The sequence below is a fragment of the Taudactylus pleione genome, unplaced genomic scaffold, assembly GCF_031769625.1.
Source record: "Taudactylus pleione unplaced genomic scaffold, aTauple2 ptg000032l, whole genome shotgun sequence".
Taxonomy (NCBI): domain Eukaryota; kingdom Metazoa; phylum Chordata; class Amphibia; order Anura; family Myobatrachidae; genus Taudactylus; species Taudactylus pleione.
In genome coordinates, this window is record NW_028284434.1 from 8,514,314 (window position 1) to 8,541,261 (window position 26,948).

At 43.2% G+C, this 26,948-nt stretch overlaps 2 protein-coding genes across 3 annotated transcripts in view; one reads left to right on the top strand and one right to left on the bottom strand.

Annotated features, from left to right (window-relative positions):
- The window catches only part of METTL9 (methyltransferase 9, His-X-His N1(pi)-histidine), a 42,395-nt gene extending 15,823 nt beyond the window's left edge, over positions 1-26,572 (top strand). The window contains exons 3-5 of the mRNA XM_088451851.1: positions 3,234-3,443; positions 5,128-5,312; positions 25,894-26,572. Of these exons, the coding sequence (XP_088307977.1) occupies positions 3,234-3,443; positions 5,128-5,312; positions 25,894-26,096 (598 nt within the window). The 3' untranslated portion in view covers positions 26,097-26,572. The remainder of the gene's footprint in view (positions 1-3,233; positions 3,444-5,127; positions 5,313-25,893) is intronic.
- Positions 6,886-17,239, bottom strand: IGSF6 (immunoglobulin superfamily member 6). 2 transcript variants are annotated; one of them, XM_088451849.1, is made up of 6 exons: positions 17,168-17,239; positions 12,227-12,574; positions 11,532-11,635; positions 11,137-11,196; positions 10,405-10,485; positions 6,886-7,106 (listed from the first exon to the last, which is right to left on the bottom strand). In XM_088451849.1, the coding sequence occupies exons 1-6, from the start codon at positions 17,226-17,228 to the stop codon at positions 7,065-7,067; spliced, it is 696 nt and encodes a 231-aa protein (XP_088307975.1). In that variant the 5' UTR covers positions 17,229-17,239; the 3' UTR covers positions 6,886-7,064. The 2 variants fall into 2 exon arrangements, with proteins under 2 accessions (XP_088307975.1, XP_088307976.1); XM_088451850.1 differs by lacking the exon at positions 10,405-10,485.
- Positions 26,573-26,948: the final 376 nt, after the last annotated feature.

Below are 26,948 nucleotides of genomic sequence, written 5' to 3' on the forward strand. Positions count from 1 at the left end.
TGCAATTACAGAAGTGCTGCCCTGGAACAGGTATACTGAACTGGAATTGTAACCCCCAACTCGGCAATAGCCCCAGGTACCCAGAACCAAACACCAATGAAATGCTAGCAGGAGGTCTGGATACCCGTGACACTAGGTAGCGAGGCAGGTACTTGATGAAGACTTGATTAGGAGCAGATGGTTTAGCAGAATTCTTGCTGTAGGAATGGATGCTTAATGCAGCAGAATGAATGAAAGTGCTTTGAAGACTTGCAGGATCCCCGCTGGGAACACAGGCCCTAAGTGTAGGCTGGGTACACATTAGGTGATGATAAATTGGATGATGTTTTGCTTTCAGACAAATTGGAGCGACATATCGTCAACCACGCATAGTGTGTATGCTCAATTGCGCGTTCACGTGCGTTGTCAGCGGGTTTCTGCTGGCTGATGTTCCGCACCTCAGATGGGCAGACCACGCTGACGATGGCATACAGGTGAATGTAGATTGGAAGGGTATATCGTGGATATCCTTTAATGCTGAAGTCTAGCACAGTCTCCATTCAAGCCTATGGGAGATTGGAAGAGTAAACAAAAAGGTATCGTCATATTAAAATATTTTTTTCTCATGGCAAAACTTTGGCCACATGAGCGAGTGACCGAACTTCAGACAATTGAAGCCGCACCTTGTGTTGTAGACTGATGAGATAGTATTGTGAGCAAATGGCGGATTTCCTCCCAGGGCAGAATGCTGAAGAAAAAGGATGGGCTAAGGTGGATGTGGTAAGAATATATGTACAAGGAGCACATTCCCTTAGAAAGGAGACTCTCTTCATACTATTCAGTGGCTTTACAGAATGTATTCTCCTTCCAAGTCCACCATCTCCCAAAGAATCTCCTCTTGCCCCTATGCAGTATATCCCCACAGCATCAAAAGCGGGCTCCATTAAGGCTTGCTCTGCCACAGCAGTGATGACATCCCAGACCTTTTATGGCTATGAGCTCATGAGAGCATCATGGTATCTAGGAGTACCCTTTGTTACACATTAATATATTGACTCTTCTTTCAACCAGTTTGCCAATAGAAAGTTGCTGAGTGTAAGTAATAGTAAATCAATCCTGTTGAATATCCTACCATTTGTTTACTTTTGGGTTAATTCCCCTAGGTTCCCCATGGAAAGCCAAAAACTCTTTATAAGAGTGGCCCATATTATTGGTGGTCCCAGATATTCATAGAAAATATTAAACCCCTGTCAGCCTTCTTCGTATGAGCCTTAGGACAGATTCCTGTTGCCTGCGATGTGGCCACTCTGTTTCCGATTACAGGCACCTATTGAGGAAATCCAGGAATGTTCAACTTTTCTGGCTCAGGGTTTGGGGTTGCATATGTGCCCTGGTCCTGCTTTGCTTCCATTTGACCCCCTTGTGGGCTTATTTGATGTTTCCTTAGAGAAGTCCTGTAATGTTAACACTTCTAAATTGTAGGCCCTGGACAAATACCATAAATTGTTGTCCTTATGGTACTTATCCCGGGATGGTTGCAGGAGGGGTGATGGAGGGGTTGGTCCTGTGTAATGGGGGACTGCCTGCACACATTCTTTACCTGATTAAGTAGTTGAGCTCGGTATTTTGTATTGTCCACATCCTATATTATGTTCATGTCATCTAGTTTCTACAAAAGTTTTGTGATATTAATGCATTTGTCGTGACTCTATTCTTGTCTTATCTGTGTTTGTCTGGCTCTGTTCTGTAATTTGCCTTATAGTTTGTTTCTTTCTGTGTGCAAACTCCAATAAATTTGGTTAATAAACTTTTATAAGTGGAGAAATTGGCCATAGTAACCAATCCGCTTCTGTCATTATATTGACTGCTAGCTTGAAGATGATTGGGTGCTATGGGTAAATTTAGCTCTCGAAGATTTGATACATCCCCCCCCCCCCTTACTGTTTTTCCTTTAGACTCTAGGCAAGGCAATGGGTAGAATATAATACTGTCCCTGATTTAGCAGAGACTGGAGAGCAGCTAGAGGAGGAATCTTGTCCATTTTCTCTCCTGTGCCAGGAGATGAGGGATTAACCCATTGTTATCTCTGTAGTTCAGGTTAAGAAAGTTATTTGAAGTCTAATATACATTTTCTGTTTTTGTTTGAACTGGGTCTGTAACATTCTATAAGATGTAAAGAAATTCTATTTCTATTCACAGAATAGAACATTAATTAGCCAAATTTAATTAAATGTGGAAAGTCACTTCCCTTACATGGGCAGCTGCCAGCTTTGGTATTAACTGTTTATTGGGAAGGAGGATGATTTTGATTTAATGAAACAAGAAAAGTATCCATTTTGCACTGTGTGGCAAGATCAGGGTAAGGGTGCAGTCTCCTGGGGCAAACAGTTGCACTTGTCATGCAGCAACAAAGTAGTAGTACACCAGTCCAGGACATTAGTACAAGCACCCACAGCTAGTTTTAGTAGCAGCACAAAAATAAACAAAACATACAAGTAAATCTTTGTCTGTCCTGTTCTAACTAAACAAAACAATTCCCTCTGTGTGGAGGACCTAATGTCCCTCTCACAAAACAGAATTCTTTAGCACATCACTTTACATACGGTAATGATAGGCCTCTGGTCTGTTCCCCAGGCAGTGAGAGACTTATACAGAGACTGACACACCCTTTATCAGCCTCTCATAGGTCATCTGGCAATGAAGAAGACAGAAGCTAAATACCTGGGGCATCTATATCTCCCCTTGACAACTTTTACAGTGTTTTTGTTATAACTGTAATAAATTGGGAAGCAAATTTCTTTGCCTTATTGCATGTCTCAATACAACAGAGTTGCCTTGCCAATGTAAAATGAAGTATCGGCCATAAACTTCATCAGAACGGTGATCTCCATGCCCAATTATCTTACAAAATAGTAGAGTAAAGGATTTGTTTTACCAAACAAAACCTTTTGCAGAAAACCCCTCTCAAATAATGAATTTGATACATGTTGTACTGGGGTAAAAATAAAAACCTATACGGAAACAAATTGTGGTGTTCTAAGTAAACTGATATTTATGCACATAATTTGTTTAAAGGGGATTTTCTTGTCTGACGAGGACACCCCACCTATTTGCTACACCAGTGGGGGTAGTTTAAAATAGGGTTGAACAAAAGTGAATGTCCCTTTTTCTCATAGGTGTTTCATTCTGATATTTAACATATAATCTATAACCCTATTTATTTTTTACCTGTGACTCCTCTCTTCCACCCTCAGGTTGCTTGGTAGGGGGTCAATGTTTGTCTATTCACCGGAGCAGTTCCAGAGGCTTCTCAAAATTGGCCCTGACTGGAAATCCCACAGACTGTTGGATTTGGGGGCAGGAGATGGGGAAGTGACAAAGGTCATGAGTCCGCACTTTGAGGAGATCTATGTCACAGAGATGTCACAGACTATGATATGGCAACTTCAGAAGAAAAAGTACAGGTAAGCATTACCCACCATTTCCTATTGCATATGTACAAAGGGGCTTTCCACCTTTACATGACATTTATGGGCTTGCACATGCTCTCATACAGCTTTTACAAAACACACCGCTTTATTTCCTAGGCTTCTTTTTGTGTAATTCTGCTTTACTATACCATTGATAGCCTGGTACACATCAAACTTTGCGTGGTTGACCCTCTCACGTTGAAAAGGAGAGCACATTAACCTTAAGTTCTGCAAGCCGTTAAAGTAACACATTTACACAAAGAAGCAACACCTGTCTGTAATAACATATCAGGGGTAATTATGGAGAAATGTAACAAGCTCTAGCCAACAAATCTGAGACTCAGAGGGGCTGATGTGGCTCTAGGGCCTCCTGTTGCCATCACTGCTATATGTTCCCTGAGATATGACACAGTACTGCTAGTCTTTCTGCAATGGACACATGTCTGTATAGAGTCTGTCAGTGGCTGCAAACCACAGAAGGAAATTAAACAATGAAATAAAATGTATATGTTAATAGTTGCACACACTCTGCATGTACACACAGACTGAGGAGCCAGCTTGTGGTGCACAGGCTGCTGCTTGCACATGTATATAATATACTCAGGTCAGGTTGGGCCTGTTGGGCAGAGCAGATGTTTTCAGGTAGCAGTATTTCTTTTAAACAAATTGCACTGGAAACGTCACACAAAATGTTTGCATTTGTCGTTTCTGATCTGTCTGCCGCTTTCTGGCAGAAAACAAGCATTTGCTAAAATGGTTTTCTAACTCGTGTACAGTACTGTGATATCTCCTATACAATTCTCTTTCCCTTTTTGCTACACTGACTCCACCAGTTTGTTTGTTTGTCACTTTCTAGAGTAGAGGTTAACAAGCACGGTCCTCAAGACACACTGAAGCTGGCCACACATCTAAAGATTATCTGTCCAACCAGCCAACTAGTTGATTGGTTTGAATGAAACTCTGGTAACGTATGGGAGTAACTGATGATCAGCAATTTGCTCCTAAATGCCAGAAAACAGATGAAAATGGTCGTCAGACAAGTTTGTTACATGTTTGATCTAAACAATTTGTTCAAACTTGTCTGATGACCATTTTCATCTGTTTTCTGGCATTTAGGAGCAAATTGCTGATCATCAGTTACTCCCATACGTTACCTGATTTTCATTCCAACCAATCAACTAGTTGGCTGGTTGGACAGAAAATCTTTAGATGTGTGGCCAGCTTAAAACCTAGTGTGTCTTGAGAACCGAGGTTGGGAAACCCTAGTCTAGAGCATGCAAATCTTTTAACTCTTAGTACTATGGAGAAGTTTGAAATGCTTTTTTTTTTTCGGAAAGTAAAAAAATTGCCTGCCAATCCCATTGTTTTCTATTCCTATTTGGAAAATATGAATAAAAATAATGAAACATGAATGCGTATCTGCTTTAGTTGTAGTTTAGTTTTAGTATGTCCTCCGAATATTATGTTTAATACATTGTTGTATATGAACTCATTGGAAGTAAAATAAAGTATTGGCTTATTTGTAGATTCATAGTGTAACATATTGTCTATAATTAACCTTTATTGTTGAGGAACCTGGATAGCCTCCAGGACATAACCTAATTATCTTAGATGGAGAAAGGAGAAGGTAAGCTAACCCTAACATGACTGAAACATGAACAGCCTTTCTTGTGTTTAGAGTACTTAATATTGATGAATGGCAACGAACCGGCTTCCAGTACGATGTCATTAGCTGCTTAAACCTCCTTGACCGCTGCCACCAGCCTGTGACTTTACTGAAGGAAATGAGAAGCGTCCTTGAGCCAACCAGGGGTCGGGTTGTGTTAGCCCTGGTCCTACCATTTCATCCCTATGTGGAAAACGGTAAGTGACAAAATGACACTCAACATGTTCACTGACATTAGCCAGGATTTATATATTTCTGATGAGTAACCGCAGGTACTGTACCTAGAACAACTAAGAAAAAGACTTCTTGTAAGGGCCATTTCCAATAGCATTAGCTTCCATCTAATGTACTAACAATTCCCCCACTACTCCATACATCAATAACAACCACCCTCCACAACTCCCTGCATCAATAACAACCACCCTCCACTACCTCATGCATCAATAACAACCACCCTCCACTACCTCATGCATCAATAACAACCACCCTCCACTACCTCATGCATCAATAACAACCACCCTCCACTACCTCATGCATCAATAACAACCACCCTCCACTACCTCATGCATCAATAACAACCACCCTCCACTACCTCATGCATCAATAACAACCACCCTCCACTACCTCATGCATCAATAACAACCACCCTCCACTACCTCATGCATCAATAACAACCACCCTCCACTACCTCATGCATCAATAACAACCACCCTCCACTACCTCATGCATCAATAACAACCACCCTCCACTACCTCATGCATCAATAACAACCACCCTCCACTACCTCATGCATCAATAACAACCACCCTCCACTACCTCATGCATCAATAACAACCACCCTCCACTACCTCATGCATCAATAACAACCACCCTCCACTACTCGCTGCTGCCTGCTTCAATAACAGGCTAACGGCTACTCTCCGTCGCTCTCTGCTTTTTCAGAGGAGGAGGCAGGAGTGGTGAATCCAGCTAGGGAGGGGACATGAGAAGTGCGCCCGAGTCCAGCACCCCAGGCTGCCCTACATGCCAGCCATCTGAGCGTGATGTTCATGCTCCTAGCAGGTCCCTGGAACAGTAGGAACAGGTATTGCTCCTACTGTTCCAGGGACCTGCAGCAATTCCCGCGGCAGCTACAAAGTGCGGGTGGTACTACCTGCTGCCTCGCTACCACTCCTCACAATTACCTTCAACCCGGCGGGGGACCCGAGTGTTCGGGGCAGGGCGCAGTATTCGGGCCAGATGGACCTCCAGGACCAGACGCAGTCTTCGGGCCAGGGGGCCGCCGGGACCAACCAGTCTTCATTTCGGGGGGGTCGGGCACACTTCTCCTCAAGCTGTGAGCTGGGGAACCGTGCGCAATGGCTCCTTTTAATAGTCGTCCCTGCAGCCGGAGACGACGTATACCAGGAGCTTGGCCACAGCGGAGCGCATCCCTGGGGACTCGCCCACTCTGAAAAAGTGAGGCCCCGGTCTTCATTAGTGGGTAAAATAGGCGCTGTAGCGCGTATTTGCGATCACTGCGGCTGCAGTGGCTGGGGTAAGTTCAATGGGCGGCACTGGTTTCCGCTTGCACGTGCACAAACTCCCGCATTGGCTGAATGGAGTCTCACATTAGCATAAGGTAGTAGATCAGACTCCTGCGGCTGCCCACAGCTACAGCCACTGTGTGAGCGACTCAGAATCAGCCCCTTGGTGACCAGAACTTTTTAAATGTTGCATGTTCCAAACAAAGACTTATAAAGGATGACCAAACAATGCTTTGTTCAGAGAAGTATTTATTATCCCAAAAATAATTTAATAACTAGATATTTGCTTACAGTCTTAAAAATATGTAATTGCATTATTCTATTCTCAGTCCTCCAAATGGTTATGATGGCCCAGGACCAATGCATATCATATTCCGTTCCTGTCTTGTCTTGTGCACTAGAATGCAATTTCCATGGAAAGTACTATGTGTTCTGGTAGATCGTGTCATCCTCTATGACCTGGTTCTATCAAGAAGTAATGAGAAAAGTAGATTAAACACAATATATTCAGTATTGATGTAGGACATGTTACTTTCCTGTGATACCACCATATATTTTGTCTGATTCACAGTATTGATTTCTTTAAAATATATACATGTGGATTTCTGTAAGGCTGATGGACTGTTTTTACAATTTATCATATTAAGGATACCCGAGCTTGGCCATTGAATTGGGAATGGATCCATTGGTTTGTCCATCAGGCATCCAAGTCCCAAGGAAACATGCCTTTTATATTCTCCAACTGTATTGCAAACATCTATACATTTAAGTGCTATGTTTGAAATGTTTATAAATTAAATGTATTCATTTTGTATCACCAGTGTGCCCTGCCACTTCTCTCACACTAGTACATTGTGGCGTGCTCATGGATATCCGCCCTTCCAGTGCTTATCGGGAAAGAAGGAGGGTTGGTGGGTTGTCAAAAAGAAGATGCCTCCAACCACACTTGTTGGTTAGCACATAGAGCGTGCTACCCAACAGACACACTGCTGGTTGAAGTGTGTGTGTAAACATTAAAAACCAATGCTCTGTTCGGTAAAACCCTTGCCCAGGCCTGGAGACTCACTTCTTGTTTTTTTTGTATAGTGATAACCATTAATAAAATATTTGAATCAATTAGCTGATAAGATAGGCTAGGGGTAAGGTTATCATAGGCTTTTAATCATTGGTACAAGTGTGTACTAATTCCCCGTACTCCAAGGCCTGCAGCAGAAACGTACAGGTACATGGCATACCTGTTGCAGTAGATTATTGAGTATGCGTCACACATTTTGGAAAGGAACATAGAAAGGTTAGTGACCGGTGCCAATGTAATGGAAGAATTTGCCTTCGTTTGCACTCAAAGAGAAAAATAGGGGCTTCCCAACAACCCCACCAAATTTCTATAACAATGAGTTATTTCTCCTGGTGCCAACTAGGGTATAATATATTTGTTGGGCAATCCTGCTTGCTCTATAATAAGCTTATTTAGAAGTAAGAGAATGTCTATTCCTTATAGATCATATCAAGTGATTTTTAAAAAAAAAATACATATAATACAGCACATACAGTAAATTCTATTTTACTTCACATATCACATAAAACAAGAAATAAAATGGCATAATATACAATCATAAAAACTAATATGTAGATTTATCTATAAAAATAGGAACAGGCAGTAAAAATTAAAGCATAAAAAAGAAAAAAAAAAAGTCTTATCAATTTTGTAGTTGCAACACGTTTAGCAGACAGGCTTTTTTATGCTTTGTTTACTGCCTGTTTCTAAAGTTTTTATATATACATCTATATTAGTTTTTATGATTGTATATTATGCCATTTTACTGTTGATGAATTGAGATGTAAAATTTTATTGTGTGTCGATTCTAGGAGTTCATACATCTCCAGGACACTGTGGTATTATATGTATTTTTAGTAAAACCAATATATGGAATAGACGTTCTCTTATTTAAAAATAGCTCATTATTGAGTAAGGGAGATTGCCCAACAAAGAGATTTCAAAATGTTATTCTGGATTCAAAATACCCTAGTTAGCGCCAGAGAAATAACTCATGGTCACACATTTTGGTATATGTTGTGTATTTACAAGGGGACTTTTAGAGCTTACTTATGTTGTTCTTTAACCCCACTGTACCCATACAGCTCCTTCCCAATTATCCTGGGATTGTGACTTGCAGTGGAACTAATAAAAATGCAGGACGACGCACCTTAAAGTTCAGTGTGCGCACACGGATATGACATTGTGGGATCCAGTATGTGGGCAGAAGTGTTAAAACTAATAGAAAGGGCGGAAGTGGCCTTGCCTTATCTAAACAATTATGTATTTATGACGGCTAGTATATTGGTTAATATATAACCTAATACAATATACCATTAAGCCATTTATAATTCTATCCTGACTCTGTTTTGGGTCAAATACATGAGTCTTGATTTTCACAGTAACCCGGAAGTGATTGCGACAAAAACCCCTAATGAGCACATGGAGGGGTATAAATAAATAGATACCCCTCCTATTTGGTATCCCCTTGAAGAAGTCCCTGGACGAAACGCGTTGCTAGTAGCAGTCTCTTGCCCCATGGACTTTGACTTTTTTTTTTTTTTTTTTTTTACTCAGATAAGCTGACATCCTCTTTTTATCCGTTTATTTATTTTATCCATTTCCCTGTATTGAACTATGTATTATTGTATTATCTTATATGATTACCCTCTCTGCATTTATTTGCTTTTACCTCTATAGAATAAATTATATATTTTATTTCACTGTTGCACTTTTCCTTTTTATCACTGTTTATCACATATTTATTTGTGCTGTATGTGATTTATTAGCTTATTTATTATTCGCACTAGCACTTTTTTTGCAAACTGGTCGCCCATTTGGCAATCATAATAAATAAATATATATATACATATATATCTTTTTTTTTTTTTTTTTTTTTAAATGTTATTTATTCATACAGTAAGAATAGCCCTTTTACTGGATGCACTCTCTTCCTAAATATATAGCATATACTGTCATCCATTGTAGCCTACTTGTACCTCTGGTTGTGAGACTTTCCATGGGGTTTCTTTATTTTTTTTTATACATTTTGTGATGTTTAAATGAATGAAGAACGTGTATTAATTAAAAAAAATAATTTGTATTTAGTTATGAAAAGTACTCGCGAAAAAGAAAAAAAAAAAATCTTGAGAACATCAATTACCTTATGTAAACAAAGTTCTTAATTTTTTTTTTTTTTATAAAAAAGCATATTTAATAACAGTTTTATATGCTGTAATTTATTGCTACCAATCAGGTTTTTGCTTTCATTAGTTTGATCTTTATTAGTCTGATATAAGCTGATTTGTGATTGGTACTGGGTATCTGTGGGCTGTTTGCTTTGTTATTAAATGAGCCAAGTAACTTGTAATGCTGGCCATACACGGTGCGATGCACCGTGTAGTGCGACTGCACGATCAGCAGACAGATCGTGCGGTCACTGCCGGCATTCGTGCGGTCCCCGCAGACTGCACGATATGCTGGCTACCCCCTCCACCATTTGAATGGGATCGTACATCGCATCCCAGGTCAGATGGTTTTGCAGGAAGACCTGGGGATGCGATGTACGACCCCGCGGGAGCGCGCAGCACGATATCGGGTACAATATCGTGCCCATACACGACACAATATAGCACCTATATCGTGCCGATCCGTCGGATCGTCACGTATATCGTGCCGTGTATGGTCACCTTAAGACATTAAATTGCTTCAATAATTTTTGTTTCTTACTTGTTTGTTTGTTTTCCGTTCGTATCTGTTGTGATATTCTTTTGCTATTGCTTGAAAAACGCTTCTTGCTCTGTAGCTTTTCTGTGTGAGAAAGAAACACAGGGCTCGATTCAGAACCGCTCGCTAAATGCGTTCGCATGCAGCGAAAGTATGCAAACTCGCGATCGCACGGCAAGGCATTAGCACGCCCACTATGTCTTGGCGTGCGATCGCGGTGTGTATGCAGATACCCACCATTCTGTCTTAAGACGCCCACTTTCCCACGTCATCTCCAGGAAGTGTATGCATCAATTGGTAACATTGAGTACCATCGGAAGCGAACGCAGCACTTGTGGTTGACCATACCCTACCGCGAGTGCTTCAGTGTGTAAAACAACCATGTGACGGGTACTATGACGCTGCGTCTTAATTATGCACGCCTCTAAAACGGCGATAAGACGCTCAGACATGCCTGAGTTCATACCACCACTCCCCCATTTCCATCGACCATCCCCTGTCACACCCATAAACGGCTCGTCCTGTCACTCATTCTAGCGAGCTGTCTATGCGCAGCGAGCGAACGCTTCCCGATCGCATGGACTAGTACGCGCACTGCGATGCATGCGCAGATTGCAAACATAGTTAGGCTGCTTGCGAACGCAGCCTAGCGAGCGGGTCTGAATCGGGCCCACAGTGTGTTTTATATTATTTCTGACCCCTGGCTGGAATAGATTACAGCACTCCCCCACTTACATCTGTGGCCTCTCTGGATCCGTGTTTGTTTTCTGTGAATTGACAGATCCTCCACTTTGCCTAGAAAATAACATATGCAGATTAGTGTTTATTACTGTGCTGTCCATTTATCATCATAAAGGATGTGTACAATTTCTTCCGAGCTTGTTGAATAAATAAATGTAATTAAACACGGAGTTATTTTCTGACCTTGTATAAAATCATACCAACCAAGCTGGAATTCGCTCACTTACAGATTAGACAATGAAACACAATGTTTGGTTGCTATGGTTTTATACAAGGTCTGCACTCTTATTGTTGGTGGTTACTTTGCTTTATTTCTGTGGTGCTGGCATATTATGCAGTTCCTTACAGGTTTACATAACCTAAATAACAAGTATTAGGGATAGACTCACCCTGAATGCATAATAAGAAAACACTGTGATGCTATATATAAAAAGCAATGTACAAATGACTATTAAAGCAGCATTTGCCGGTGTAACCGTAACTTCATGTACATCTGCAACAAAAAGAGAGAGAGGGATTATTAAGCTTTGTTCTTGTTCATTCATTCCAAGCTCTTTTCTCCTTTGTTCCCCAATGTTTACCTCCATTACGTCTGCCGTTTCTAGCTTATACAACTAATTTTACCAACTTTCCTCATCATTTTCTGTATTATATATTATAACATGTATCCTAACTTTATTGGTCCAACATAGCTCCATTAGGTCATCATTTTTGTAGGTATCCTCCCGTCACTGTTTGTACACCAGCCATTGTGTCTTCTAGTTTCCCTACGTCTTCTGCCATCTTCTATCATTCTCCTGTCTCCTGAGGGCTGTTACTTTTCCACCTCTGGGTTTGGGTGCATTTATTTATTTTGGTCTCTGAATTGGAATTAGCAGGTGCTTAAAATTGGCCAAATAGAGCACATTTTCCATCTTCCATTTAACATTGCACCTTCAGATGTGTCATATACTTGTCACATTGGCCAAACTAGAATGTAATTTCCTGGAATCCCTGTGACTGGGATGACTTTCTCAGACTGTGACTGTTCTGATCTGCCATTGCTAGTTGGTAGATCATTGTATATCTATGTTTGGTAGGTTACCTCGCACTTGTAGTATGGTTCCTGGTCCTGTAGTCTTTGATGTGATATGATCAGACTCTGGGAATGCTATACCACATATGTATATTCCGCTGTCCTGCACTGATATGTTGGTAATGTGCAGAACAGTATTATACCGAGGAACATCATTATGCACAGTTTTAAAGCGGCGGTTGCTGGATTTTGGATACAGTTCTTTATGTTCAGAAGCAAGATATCGGAACCAATATATTTTCCCATCATTAGGACAGTTTTCAGCCTGGTACTGACATGATAAATTCACTGTTTTCTGGGACACGTATCCTTCATAAAAAGCATCCTGTTGCACAGTCACCTTGCAGCTTCTGACACCTAGTGGTCAAAACACACATTGCACTATTAAGCGATATAGCTCTTGTAAAGGGAGCAACTGTAGTCTTATTGTTATCTATATTCTGATAATTAAAGCTGGCACATAAAGCAAGGAGAAATATTGATTATATCACATATGAAAGTACGCTATCTGTTGATAACCAGTAATAAAACAGAACATTTAGGGGGTCTCTGTACTAATGATCGCGGACCAGCCGCGACTATTATCTATCCATATCGCCTGGGATAGAAAATATCTCCGCTATGTACAAAGGGGATCTCGCAGGAACAGTGGTTGCGGTAATCACTGTCCATGCGAGTTATATCCCTGGCAAATTGTAGAAGTCTTTCACAGAAGTAAAGGACTTCTCTGGGGGAAGCCGACATTGCGCCATGCACACAGTGTCAGCTTCTGGAGCCGACCGGGGGGCTGCAAGAGTGAGATTGAAAGATCTATTTCCTGCTCCTGAAGCCTCCATAGGCAAACAGTAGTTTACACAATCTGAAGATGGTGTAAGTTACCGGGCTAAACTCCGAGAAGCTTTACTTTTTTTTTTTTTTTCTTTTTTTTTTTAAGTTTAGTACATAGGGGGTCAGATCGTAGTCCCCATTGATGATAATGGGGACTGGTATCTGGAGGGCTAATTAGCACTTTGCCTGAGATTTCTGTAACATTATGGAGAAACTGCAGTTTCTCCATAATTTTATGGGAAAAATAGCTTGATCCATATGCCTCTAAGTACTCAAGAAAAAAAACAGGTCACCTATGTGAGCAAATATTGCTTCAGGCCATACAGCCCACCACATACTATATATTAGGTCCCAAGTAACCTAAAATCCGCTAGAAGAACTTTTTCCAAATGTCTCTGTTAAATTGGGTTTCTCATATTATGGCAAAATAAATATTGTGAATTCAGTGAATCAAAATGTAGACCACCTGGAAATGTACTAAGCGGAGGTTTTACCAAACAACGTGTTTGTTTTTTTTGTTTGCCATTCATGTGCGACTTTGGAGAAAATTAGCTTTACTAAAGTCTAAAACGTACATGAAAATATATTTTTCAATACCGCCCGATCTGAAACCACCATGCTGTTTTTCTTCTTCTGACAGTAAGGGATAGTAAGCTGCAACTTATGAAGTCGCCATTTGGCAAAACGCAGCTTGCTTGTAGAAGATAAAAATGTACGTGTAGGCTGGATGGCTCAAACCACATGCATATAACAAATCCCCTTCCATGTCCTTTCCAGCTCAGGTTAATCCGCATCAGGGGAGGAGAAATGACCGGGTCCCAGCCATCCCAATGCTGAGTAACCGTCCTGCTTCTAATGGCCCATGGTTATTGGGCAAAGAAGGGTAAAATCTAGTGGCACTATAATGCCGGCATCCACTAACAGGCCATCAGAGTTCCATAAGCGAGTGTTGGCCTATTTATAATGGTCAACCTAGTGCCCCTGTTATTTGTAATAGGAGTTATAGTAATAATGAAAATGCCTCGTTTATGTTAAAAATTTGTAATGCCACCATAATTAATGTACTTTGTAAAACCAGATGTTTCACATCCGGTTTGGCCTCACATTTATTGCGGTTTCACTTTTCAGACTCAAACCACCAAGTTGATAAATCCTGTGGGTTTGAGTTCAGAACTGCATTGTATGTGCTGCTGTCTGAAAACTGCATAAGACAGAGGACATTAGTATTTCCCTTATATATTGTCTCATCCCTAAAGTTCATTTGAACTACAATCTTCCTGCATCGGTTTTAAAAGAGCGTCGCACATCTGTGATGTTGGGGACCTACTCCTTTCATGATGTATCTCTGCCTGTGGCTTCATAGCTCCATTCCCCTCTTCATCACCCAGTCACATGTAGTCCTGTCTACACTTACACAATCACATGAGTCCTTCTGACCCCCCCCCAACATCAGCACACTCATTGCCTGCTGGTGTGATCATTCTGGGGTTATCCAGGATGAGATGAAGTACAATAAGGTGCTCAGACCCCAGCTATACAAACCATAAAAATAATTGTAACGTGTTGCTTTTTGTGATTTGATTTGGATGCAGAAATAGATCTATTACAAAATGCTGCACATCTGGATATTTCCATATGTTACAGGAACACCATTCCACTTGATAATTTTTTTTCCCCCTGGGTTAATGGGGCAAATTCAGTTGGTGACCGGTTGAGTTGAGCGTGGCAGGTCCCCTGGGTAAGTGCCTGGTACAATTCAATTAAGACCCACTAACTGCTGCCTGAGGCTGCAAACCTCTAGATAAAATGAGACCTGATACAGGTGGGGAGTATTTTATGTTTATCTAATGGTACATGATGAAAACCTTTAATTGCCCACAGTCCCCACCAATGTGGTTATCTAGGACAGTGGTCCCCTAACTAGGTGCCATGGATTGGTGGCCCAAAACCAAATCAAATTTATGGTACATGGGGTTGGCAGCCACCAGCATTGGTTCTGTCTATCATAAAAATACAGATGTCTCCTCACTTGTCTTTGCTGCAGTCGCGCCAAACAGCCCCTCTCGGCGCGCCTGGTCCTGTGAGACTTCTAGAGCCGGGTGTCTTTTTTGCTGAACATTTTTTTTTTTTCTTTTTTCCTAAATCGCAATGTGATGCAACTAGGACGCACCAGGAGACTGTGCTGATTCATTTGATATGCAACACTTGTATATCTGTGTTCGACAGAGTCTGTGAATCGGCATACAAAGTACTACGATGCAGCGGCCAAGTCCCTTTTACAGACTCAGCCGTCCACCGATATACAAGTGTCGCATATCAAAGTAATTGGCACAGTCTCCTGGTGCGTTCCAGTCACATCACATTGCAACTTTAGATGCATTTTTGACAAAAAAAAAAAAGACGCCTGACACTAGCAGAGTTGCACCGAACCTGGTGGCTTAGTCACGTCAGACATATCGCGCTGCATGGCGTTTTGAGGCTAGATGAGCAAGGACACGTCTGTATGTGGACAAAAGGAAGCGCAACCCTGTCCAGCACCACAGAACTGGTTGACATATAAGCACAATTTACTACATTTGATCATCTTTGCTGAATTTCTCAATAAGAAACTTTTAGCCTAAGGGTGCTGTGAATAAAATGTTGATACTTTAGGACGCCGCGATTCAATCACGTTTGGGAACCACTGATCTAGGAAGTAGTCTGACAACACCGTCCTATTGCATCTATGCCAAAGCTGTTCCCCCAACCACAGATACCCATATTAATAGAATCAATTACATCCTAGTGTTCCTGCTAGACTTTGGGCAGGGCGCTGAGGGAGTCAGCAGGGAGACTCTGCGCGAAAAAGGGGCTTGTCCTTGCGTCACGCCTCCAATTTGTCACACTTGGGGGCGTGCCTAACACTTATGGAGGTGCTGAGTTTCCCCCCAAGCTCTACTCTCTGTGCATAGATGCAGTGATCGTCACCGCAACTTTTCCCACCCACAGGACACTGGGCCGCAGGCAGGGAAGACTCAGAACACCCTGTTCTAATTGGGCGCCGCTTAAAGGGCAGGGCACCTTTTAAAATCGGGCAGGGTGCTGCACCCCGCTAAAACAGCCTAGCGGTATCGCTACATCAGTTACCTACTGATCCTAAAGTAACTGCACACTGTGCACAGTTTTACTTCTGTCCTTTTTGTAAGCACTAGACCTAACCACTGATCTCCCTGAAACTAGACATGCTGACCTTCCTATAAATGTAACCTTTTCCATTGCTGGTCACTGCATCTTTTTACAGCAGGTGCATGAATAGTTACAGTAATGCATAATACTGTACACTCGGACTGCTGGCAAATAACTCTGCTTTGCTAAACTCCAACCAATCCACATTCTGCAAAGAAAGGTGCTGAGGCTGTCCTGCAGCTTTTACACCATTAGAGCATCAATTGTACACTGATAAGCCAACTGGCTTTCTGCTTTCCTAGGCTAGATGTCTGTTCCCGTCCATATTTATTACATGAAACAGTAGTTCCATCAACCCTTATTTCAATCTACTATTAATCCAGCATCTAACCTACCCTCACTTGCATCATTTTATTAATTTATTTATTACTAGTTATTTATATAGCGCACACATATTCCGCATCGCTTTACAGAGAATAACATTCACATCAGTCCCTGCCCCAGTGGAGCTTACAATCTATATTCCCTATCACATGCTCAAAGCCTCACACACACTGTACACATGAGGGTTAATTTTGTTTGGAGCCAATTAACCTACCAGTATATTTTTGGAGTGTGGGGGGAAGCCAAAGCACATGGAGGAAACCCATGCAAGTAGAGGGAGAATATATAAACTCCACACAGTTAGGGCCGTGGTGGGAATCGAACCCACGACCTCAGTGCTGTGAGGCAGTAAAGCTAACCATGATACCATCTGTGCTGCCCGTAATAATATACTACATCGTACAATTGAGAAAGTAAAGCAAAAATTAGCTGTGATGTACGTTGCTGATTTTTGTACAGAGGACTTTCTTCAAAATGTCGGCATCTTGTAGTTGTCACTAATGTCATAAGTTGGCAATGGCAGCAAGTCGCCTATACTGCTCTGGAAATAATTATAGAATGTATATGACTTACCATAGTTAGCAAGTATGAGGATAGAAGTGAGAAGAAATCCTCGTAAGCCTGGTGGTTCCATGTCTTGCTGAGTTAATAGGGAACTGAATCTTGAGAGCAGCTGGTTTCACAGACTTGGTGCAGCTTATCGTGGTATTAGGACACTTCCTGGTGACATTATTATGTTTTGATATCCCACTTCCTTGTAGCCCTAACAGCCACCATTGAACTGTAGCTGTGAAGGTCACAAGTGGACACTGAACCCTTAGAAGTATTTATTATCTACAGTTCCTCTCCACGTTGCTGCATGTTTTACTTTCCTTTTAAATCCAATGTTTACTGTATAATGGGTTTAGTCAACCTGTGTCTCTCCAGCTGGTATGGAAATTAGAGATATGCACAGAACCCTGGTTCTAAATCTTCGTCTGTTTTTTATTTATTTTTTGTTTTTACAAAGTCACCCTCAAATGTTTTGGATTTCCTTTAAAAAAAAAAAAACTGTAAAAATCGCAAAAAATCATGTAATTTTAACCCTTTTTGTTATATAGTATTATATTAACATTAATAACATTCATCATTTCCAGTCAATTTTGACCACTCACAGCTCACAATATTGTTTTCACCAATATTGGCCAAAGGTGCTGTGAGCTGGCGGGCTAACCTAAGCAACAGCGCAGCAGCACAAACACATGGCAGTTTAAAAGAGTATAACACATTTATGTAACATAAGGGTAGATTTACTAACATATGTGGGTTTTTAGAAAGAAATGTTGCCCATAGACACCAATCAGATTCTAGCTATTATCTTCTCGAAGGTGCTAGATAAAAGTTAAGTAGAAGCCAATCGGTTGCTATGGGCAACATCTCCACTTCTAAAACCAGCACTTTAGTAAATATACCCCATAGTGTGTCAGAGCCATCCTTCATGGGGTAGATGTACGAAACAGTGAAAAGAGTGGAGAAGTTTCCCATGGCAACCAATCAGCTATCGATGTGGAATTTATCAAGTATATTCTATAAAATGATAGGAAGAAGCTGATTGGTTGCTATAGGCAACTTCTCCACTGGCACACTTCTCCACGCTTTTCACTGCTTCATAAATCTACCCCCATGTTTGAAAAGAAAAAGTGAGCGGGCTAATTTTTTTTAAAACTTGGGAGAGTTATATTGGAACCTTGTCTCTCTCTCTGTGCAGAGAAGGATTCATGATGGCTTACATTTAACCACCTGGTATGAGTTAGGAATACTTGATGGCGCCACCCCGATTGTCTTATAGACTAATTGGTACAGGTTACGTTCGGTATCCCGACACAGGATAGCGGCGCCGGAATCCTGATACCTGTCAGAATCCCGGCATCCCAAAGGTAAGTAGCGGGGTTGGAGGGTTAGACACTAGGAGGGAGGGTTAGGTTTAGGGTGCCGGGAGGGGGAGGTCAGGTTTAGGCACTAGGGGCGAGGTTAGGTTCAGGCATCGGGGAGAGAGGGTTAGGATACCTACCAACAAGTGTCTGTATCCTAGTCCTGTCAGGATGCCGGCGTCTGGATTTTGACTGCTGGGATACCGAGCGCTGGCATCCCGTACCCATCGCATTGGTACTATATATTTGGAACAGGAAACGTGTCACACATTTCATGTGCCAATTCTTTAATTGTTCAATTGGTACTGTATGTATTAGTTGGTATTTATAATGTACATAATGTTGATAACTTGGTTATGTTACTTCACTGTACTTTTTGCGATTGTCTTCTACTGTAAATATTGACAATTTTCTGTACTTATATATATATATTTGTATGGTTTTCCTTCAATAAAACAACTTAATCAAAAAAAAAAGAAACAGTATCACAGCAGCAGCAGACAGGATAGCAGCTTAATAAACTATACGACCCTATAGAATGTGTGTTTTGTGTTTGTTTTTTTTTCTTGTTTTTTTTTAATCAAGAACTAATAGCCACAAAGTAAATGCCTAGTAGAAAAATATAATATATTTCCCCAAGTGCTGGCATGCCAGGGCTGGCTCCTGGTACTAGTAGTCTGCCTGTAACAAACTATATTATCTATTATTTACGCATTAACCCCGCATCCACCGCCAACAGGCATGTGGAGAATAGCGGGCTTGTGGTAGGAGGGGGGGGAAACCTCATTTTATTTTTGAGGTCTCCACTTTCTGTGCTATTCCAAACCTAATAATATTTCATCTATTCTGACAGGTTAGTAGTAGGGGGGGTAGGATCCTGTATCTGAGCATAAAACATTAGCGTACTAAAACACTAGATTTCAGACCTATTGCTTTGATAAGCATTTTAATTGAAATTTTGATAACATTTCTTTTGACGTCCTAATGAAAAAAGTAATTCTCTATGAAGCATAGAGTTAAAATGTAGTGTTCACTCCTACAATCATCTACTGTACATGAACATTAATAGATATTTTTTTTTGGGATGAATTACTCTATCGGTCATCTTTTAGCTTCTGTCCTATGACTGAACAGCTTGTAAGAGAGCCCAAAATGCTGATAGAGCAAACTCTAACTTATGGGGCCCTTACATCAGCAATCAGTTGGGGCAATTCCCCATTTTGCAGATGATTGTGTAATAATATCTGCAATGTATACAGTTCACCAAGTGAGGGACACAAAGTTCTCTATAAAGACAGCAAGCGGGGATGGTCTTGGGGAAAGAATTGGCTTTGTTTGTGTGGGTGCGCACATAGAAGGCGGGGTGGTTATACATTACAGGGGCACTCCCCCCATCTCAACATGCCGGCAGAGCACTGGTAAGCGAAGCTGCTCAGCCAGGCCTTCAGGTGTCCGGACCAGTCCATCGGCCTATCTGGCATTTGGCAGAAGTGCCCGATGGCCAGTTCGGTCGTGATAGCAAGGGCTTCTACACAGGTGTGGCTCATGCACTAAAGTAAGGAAATAATATCCAGTCAGGTGTTGTATGGGCTGCACTGGTTGCTTATAATTCTAGCTAGCATGATATCCGTAATTAGACCTTATAACTCCGAATATTGCTTAGAAATTATTACAATTAATAATTTTGTTACCATGTTGGTAATTAGCAGTCCACAGATCATATCACTCTATTCAAACAAAACAGTAGAATCATAAAGATATTGAGATTTGCTAGTACAAGTGAGCTCTGATGAAACTGAAAAGACATTGCAGAAACGCGTCGGACACACCTGTACTACCTGCCGTGCTGCTCTGATTGAATAGGAGTGATAAAACATTGGAAATCTGTGCATTACCAACACAGTGCTTGATTCATTCATGCTTCAGCTATTGCATCTGCTTATTATTGTCACATTGTAGCAGCTCTGAAGCAATGTTCAGATTATAAATCCTAATTACTGATCTCGCTTTCGAGGCTGGAGAGCAAGAAGGACTGTTGGAAATATCGCATTATTTTGGATTTCCCAGGTTGTTTAGTATGTTGTTATCACAGTATCATTGAACTCTAAGGAAGAGCATCTATATCTTACATTTTTCTGTAGCACCCTGTTCTCCCTTACACTGATTATGCTTTGAAAAATATTTCATAAACTATTTGTGCCTAGCTTGGCTGCTAAAGGGTGACGTGAAAGAGGGAGTGTGTTTGACAGGGGCTGCAATGACCAAGACAGCTCTGTTTGTTCATTCTTCATGAGCAGCGGTGTATAAAGTGATATCGGCATACAGCTCCAAGATGAAAACTCCTCAGCACAGGATAATAGTGGGTGGAAGTGCATACTCCAGGATTGTAATATCCGTGCACTCATTTGTCAATTGAAAGTGCGACACAAACCTCTTACTGGATATCAATTGCAAATTTCAGTCTGTGGTATGAGCAGCTAAAGTAATCAGAAACTGCCTGAAGGAAACTCCTCAGGGAAGGACCTCAGTCTGGTCTCATAAAACATGTAAATGCATTATTGTAGTGTTAAGGAGCAAAGGCATTGAGCTACCAGGCACTGATGGAAGGTGGTTTGGTCAGTTGAATCATCTGTCAACACGTTATGGCCGAGTTGCACCAATTTAAAGAATTCTGAAGCACTCGGGTGGCTTTTTCCACCACCATCAACCATACATCAGATAGGTGACTTGGTTATGGAAGAGCAGTGCTGCTTCCGCCTACACAATTCCAGACATTGGTAAACTCAATGCTGGTGGCACAGCTCCCTATTAAGTAACTTTTATGTTTCTGTTTTTTTTCTTTTGTCCACTACCTGTATAAAGAGTTAGGCGTCTGTCTACTTCCCTTTATTTGCTTCCTCATTCCAAAATGAAGCAAGTTCCCTGAAAATGTAAAATGTCACCAGCATAGCAGAATTTACCACAGCTTAAAATTTGTGCAATTGTAACATACAGGGGAACCACGTGATGGGCCTGATTGTGTATCGGAGGCTGCAGGCTCCGTGTATGTCTTTTTGTCTGTATTGCTTTTGTCACTTTATGCAAATTCCGCTATAACCCCCTCCCTTGGTGTACAGCCGTGTGTCTGCATGTGCAATGGCAGAGACGTCCGCTATAACCCCCTCCCTGGTGTACAGCCGTGTGTCTGCCTGTGCAATGGCAGAGACGTCCTCTCATGACCCCCTCCCTGGTGTACAGCCGTGTGTCTGCGTGTGCAATGGCAGAGACGTCCTCTCATAACCCCCTCCCTGGTGTACAGCCGTGTGTCTGCGTGTGCAATGGCACAGACGTCCTCTCATAACCCCCTCCCTGGTGTACAGCCGTGTGTCTGCGTGTGCAATGGCAGAGACGTCCGCTATAACCCCCTCCCTGGTGTACAGCCGTGTGTCTGCGTGTGCAATGGCAGAGACGTCCGCTATAACCCCCTCCCTGGTGTACAGCCGTGTGTCTGCCTGTGCAATGGCAGAGACGTCCTCTCATGACCCCCTCCCTGGTGTACAGCCGTGTGTCTGCGTGTGCAATGGCAGAGACGTCCTCTCATAACCCCCTCCCTGGTGTACAGCCGTGTGTCTGCGTGTGCAATGGCACAGACGTCCTCTCATAACCCCCTCCCTGGTGTACAGCCGTGTGTCTGCGTGTGCAATGGCAGAGACGTCCGCTATAACCCCCTCCCTGGTGTACAGCCGTGTGTCTGCGTGTGCAATGGCAGAGACGTCCTCTCATGACCCCCTCCCTGGTGTACAGCCGTGTGTCTGCGTGTGCAATGGCAGAGACGTCCGCTCATAACCCCCTCCCTGGTGTACAGCCGTGTGTCTGCGTGTGCAATGGCAGAGACGTCCGCTCATAACCCCCTCCCTGGTGTACAGCCGTGTGTCTGCGTGTGCAATGGCAGAGACGTCCGCTCATAACCCCCTCCCTGGTGTACAGCCGTGTGTCTGCGTGTGCAATGGCAGAGACGTCCGCTCATAACCCCCTCCCTGGTGTACAGCCGTGTGTCTGCGTGTGCAATGGCAGAGACGTCCGCTCATAACCCCCTCCCTGGTGTACAGCCGTGTGTCTGCGTGTGCAATGGCAGAGACGTCCGCTCATAACCCCCTCCCTGGTGTACAGCCGTGTGTCTGCGTGTGCAATGGCAGAGACGTCCGCTCATAACCCCCTCCCTGGTGTACAGCCGTGTGTCTGCGTGTGCAATGGCAGAGACGTCCGCTCATAACCCCCTCCCTGTTGTACAGCCGTGTGTCTGCGTGTGCAATGGCAGAGACGTCCGCTCATAACCCCCTCCCTGGTGTACAGCCGTGTGTCTGCGTGTGCAATGGCAGAGACGTCCGCTCATAACCCCCTCCCTGGTGTACAGCCGTGTGTCTGCGTGTGCAATGGCAGAGACGTCCGCTCATAACCCCCTCCCTGGTGTACAGCCGTGTGTCTGCGTGTGCAATGGCACAGACGTCCGCTCATAACCCCCTCCCTGGTGTACAGCCGTGTGTCTGCGTGTGCAATGGCACAGACGTCCGCTCATAACCCCCTCCCTGGTGTACAGCCGTGTGTCTGCGTGTGCAATGGCACAGACGTCCGCTCATAACCCCCTCCCTGGTGTACAGCCGTGTGTCTGCGTGTGCAATGGCACAGACGTCCGCTCATAACCCCCTCCCTGGTGTACAGCCGTGTGTCTGCGTGTGCAATGGCACAGACGTCCGCTCATAACCCCCTCCCTGGTGTACAGCCGTGTGTCTGCGTGTGCAATGGCACAGACGTCCGCTCATAACCCCCTCCCTGGTGTACAGCCGTGTGTCTGCGTGTGCAATGGCACAGACGTCCGCTCATAACCCCCTCCCTGGTGTACAGCCGTGTGTCTGCGTGTGCAATGGCACAGACGTCCGCTCATAACCCCCTCCCTGGTGTACAGCCGTGTGTCTGCGTGTGCAATGGCAGAGACGTCCGCTCATAACCCCCTCCCTGGTGTACAGCCGTGTGTCTGCGTGTGCAATGGCACAGACGTCCGCTCATAACCCCCTCCCTGGTGTACAGCCGTGTGTCTGCGTGTGCAATGGCACAGACGTCCGCTCATAACCCCCTCCCTGGTGTACAGCCGTGTGTCTGCGTGTGCAATGGCACAGACGTCCGCTCATAACCCCCTCCCTGGTGTACAGCCGTGTGTCTGCGTGTGCAATGGCACAGACGTCCGCTCATAACCCCCTCCCTGGTGTACAGCCGTGTGTCTGCGTGTGCAATGGCAGAGACGTCCGCTCATAACCCCCTCCCTGGTGTACAGCCGTGTGTCTGCGTGTGCAATGGCAGAGACGTCCGCTCATAACCCCCTCCCTGGTGTACAGCCGTGTGTCTGCGTGTGCAATGGCAGAGACGTCCGCTCATAACCCCCTCCCTGGTGTACAGCCGTGTGTCTGCGTGTGCAATGGCAGAGACGTCCGCTCATAACCCCCTCCCTGGTGTACAGCCGTGTGTCTGCGTGTGCAATGGCAGAATCGTCCGCTCATAACCCCCTCCCTGGTGTACAGCCGTGTGTCTGCGTGTGCAATGGCAGAAACGTCCGCTCATAACCCCCGGCACTGGCCATTCTGATGTTATCTTCAGCTTATGCAGCCCGGCCAAAAGGCACAACCATCGGAACAGATGGTAATCCAAGGCACAATCTCATCTCTCAGATGCATCTATTTCCTCCAGACACCACCTGCTGCATTTATATTTTGTAGGACGGTATTGCACAGCCGTTTTTGTGCAGCCGTGCAATACTGTCCATCTCTGCGTCAGGCCCTTTATTGAATGTTTGCTGCTGTTACAGACATAAGCTGCAGTACTACTATCTGTACTTCTCATGTTTCTTTTATTTTGTTTTTCTCATGTTCTCTCCATATCAACATTGTTGTAGACCAGGCATGTAAAACTCAAAATACCAACCGGGCTGAGTATGAGGTCTCAGTGTGTGGGCCGCAAGGACAAAAAAAAAAGGCTTGTATGCAATTTTGAAAGGTTTCTTAGTAATAAAAACAAATGCAGAGTCCCCTGTATTAGAGCCCATTATGCAATGCCACTGTATTAGAGCTCCTTATGCAATGCCACTGTAGGTGTGCCCATTATGCAGTGCTCCCTGTATAAGAGCCCATTATGCAATGCCACTGTAGTTGTGCCCATTATGCAATGCCCCCTGTATTAGAGCCCATTATGCAATGCCCCCTATATTAGAGCTCCTTATGCAATGCCACTGTAGTTGTGCCCCTTATGCAATGCTCCCTGTATAAGAGCCCCTTATGCAATGCCCCCTGTAATAGAGCCCCTTATGCAGTGCCCCCAGTAATGCCCCTAGTAGTGCCCATTATGCAGTGCCCCTTATTTTGTGCCCCAAGTAATGCCCATAATGCTGTGCCTCCTCCCAGTGCAGAAAAGGCCACACTGCAGTACTTGCGTCTCTTCACGCTGGCCACTGCTCCTGCGTAGACGCTACCGCTGACTGGACCTAGCTAGATCTAGCAGGTGCAGGCTCCTCTCATCGCGGGTGATGTCATAACGTCACCCGCGAACTGCATCACTGTGAACGCTGGCCTCTGAAGCGATCACAGGCTTCTTTAGTCTCTGATAGCGTCAGAGACCAGCGTTCCCAGTTTTAAATGCAGTAAACACTGCCCGTACGGAGCTGAGCTCCCATCCCGGCAGGGGATTTGACCGCATGATATTTGTATTTGGGCCCACATAGTCGGGCCGCATAAAATGTTTGACATGCCTGTTGTAGACGTACATTATTATTGTTTCAGATTTCTTAATAAGAGGTCATTTTTTATTTCCCCTTTCTTATTACAGGTATAAGGGTCTCATGAAATATAAATGTAGCTTTTCATTACATTTTTGAGGCAAACTCCCCATTGTGAGTGGTCTAGCTGCCAAACAGTTTTTAATAGCCCTCTAGTAGTATAGCATTATGAACTAGGTTTATGCATACAACCGATCTGTTACAGTAGCTACACAGATAATTGGGCAGCATCACTCTCCAATTTGACCATACACTTAGGTTGCTATATGGGACCGAATACCAGAGTCAGTGCGGTTGGAAAATGACAGCAGAGACCAGCTCAATAGTCGTTTACTGACTGCATTTACCAACATGCCGGATAATGATCCCATTTACATGGACTGGATTATCAACATTCATGCTTTAGGCAGTACACTGTGATACTGGCTCCATTGACAGATATTTGCATAAGTGTAATAAAAACTGTGCAATGTCCTCTGAGCTGGGCTTCCTAATGAACGTTCAGTAGTGTGTTCACTGTATCTTCAGCCCTTCAAAAACATGTGTTCATTCTTCTCACCATACTTTCTTCTTTCCTGTCCCCCTTACAGGAGGAAAGTGGGAGAAGCCATCAGAAGTTATGGACGTAAACGGAACCGTTTGGGAGGAACAGGTGAACAGCCTGGCTGCCGTCTTCCAGGACGCCGGGTTTGTTGTGGAGGCCTTCACCAGACTCCCCTATTTATGTGAAGGAGACATGTACAATGACTATTATGTTTTGGATGACGCTGTCTTCGTTCTGCGGCCGGTGTAGTCTTAACAAATTTGCATGGGAAATGAAATGAGCATCGTTCCTCTTGGACCAGAAATATGAAGAATAGTTTCCCTAGGTAAATAAATAACCCTTCAAGGCCAAAATCTTATTGTATTTCCTACAGGATCTTGTTTATATTACATATATATAAAAATATATATATGTGAGTGTGTGTGCGTGCGTGTTTGTATATATACAGAATCTCCAATAGGAATCTTTTTTAATTAACTCAACTGTGCTACCTTTTTCCAGCAAAAGTGGACATATTTTTTATGTGACAGAACTACAGTTTGCTGCATAAATACAACGTTGTTATACAGTGTCCCGTGCGAGAATTGTCTTTGTTTAATAAAAAAATACCAACTCTTGCAATAAAATGTATAACATCAAAACCATTGGGAGACGTCAGAATCTTCCATCAAACTGTTTTTATTTGCCACCAAAAAGCAAATTTTTTAACCATGTCAATAAAGGGTCAAAATAATACAATGTGTCCTCTATTCTGTCTGACATTCTGTCAATTGAAATAAATATGTAATTGTGACATTAAACCGTAAGTAGACAAGCACCTGAGCAAGAATATCGAATGCAGTGACTCCAGCTATAAAAGACAATATCAACAATGACCTTGTCAGTTTGGGGCTACCGTGATGGAAAGAATGCAACCTCTATGCTATTGGTGTGTATGCGTCATTGACGAATTGCTTATTTCTTCTTCAGAGTCCATAGGGGGTCCACAGGGTTGACCTTGGGGTATAGGTTGGGAACCAAAATCCGGGTACCACGCAGTTAAAGCTTTTAGCTCCCAGGATGCACTGGATCCACTCTCCCTATAACTCCGCCCCCAAGCCA

What these genes read in the sequence shown, in the direction of transcription:
- IGSF6 (XM_088451849.1), bottom strand. Translation starts at nt 17,228, where the DNA reads ATGGAACCACCAGGCTTACGAGGATTTCTTCTCACTTCTATCCTCATA. An exon ending in TTTCTTATTATGCATTCAGG is followed by an intron (nt 11,197 to 11,531) that starts GTGAGTCTATCC and finishes GTTATTTTCTAG; the next exon opens with GCAAAGTGGAGGATCTGTCA. An exon ending in AACGGAAAACAAACAAACAA is followed by an intron (nt 7,107 to 10,404) that starts GTAAGAAACAAA and finishes ACTTCTTGATAG; the next exon opens with AACCAGGTCATAGAGGATGA.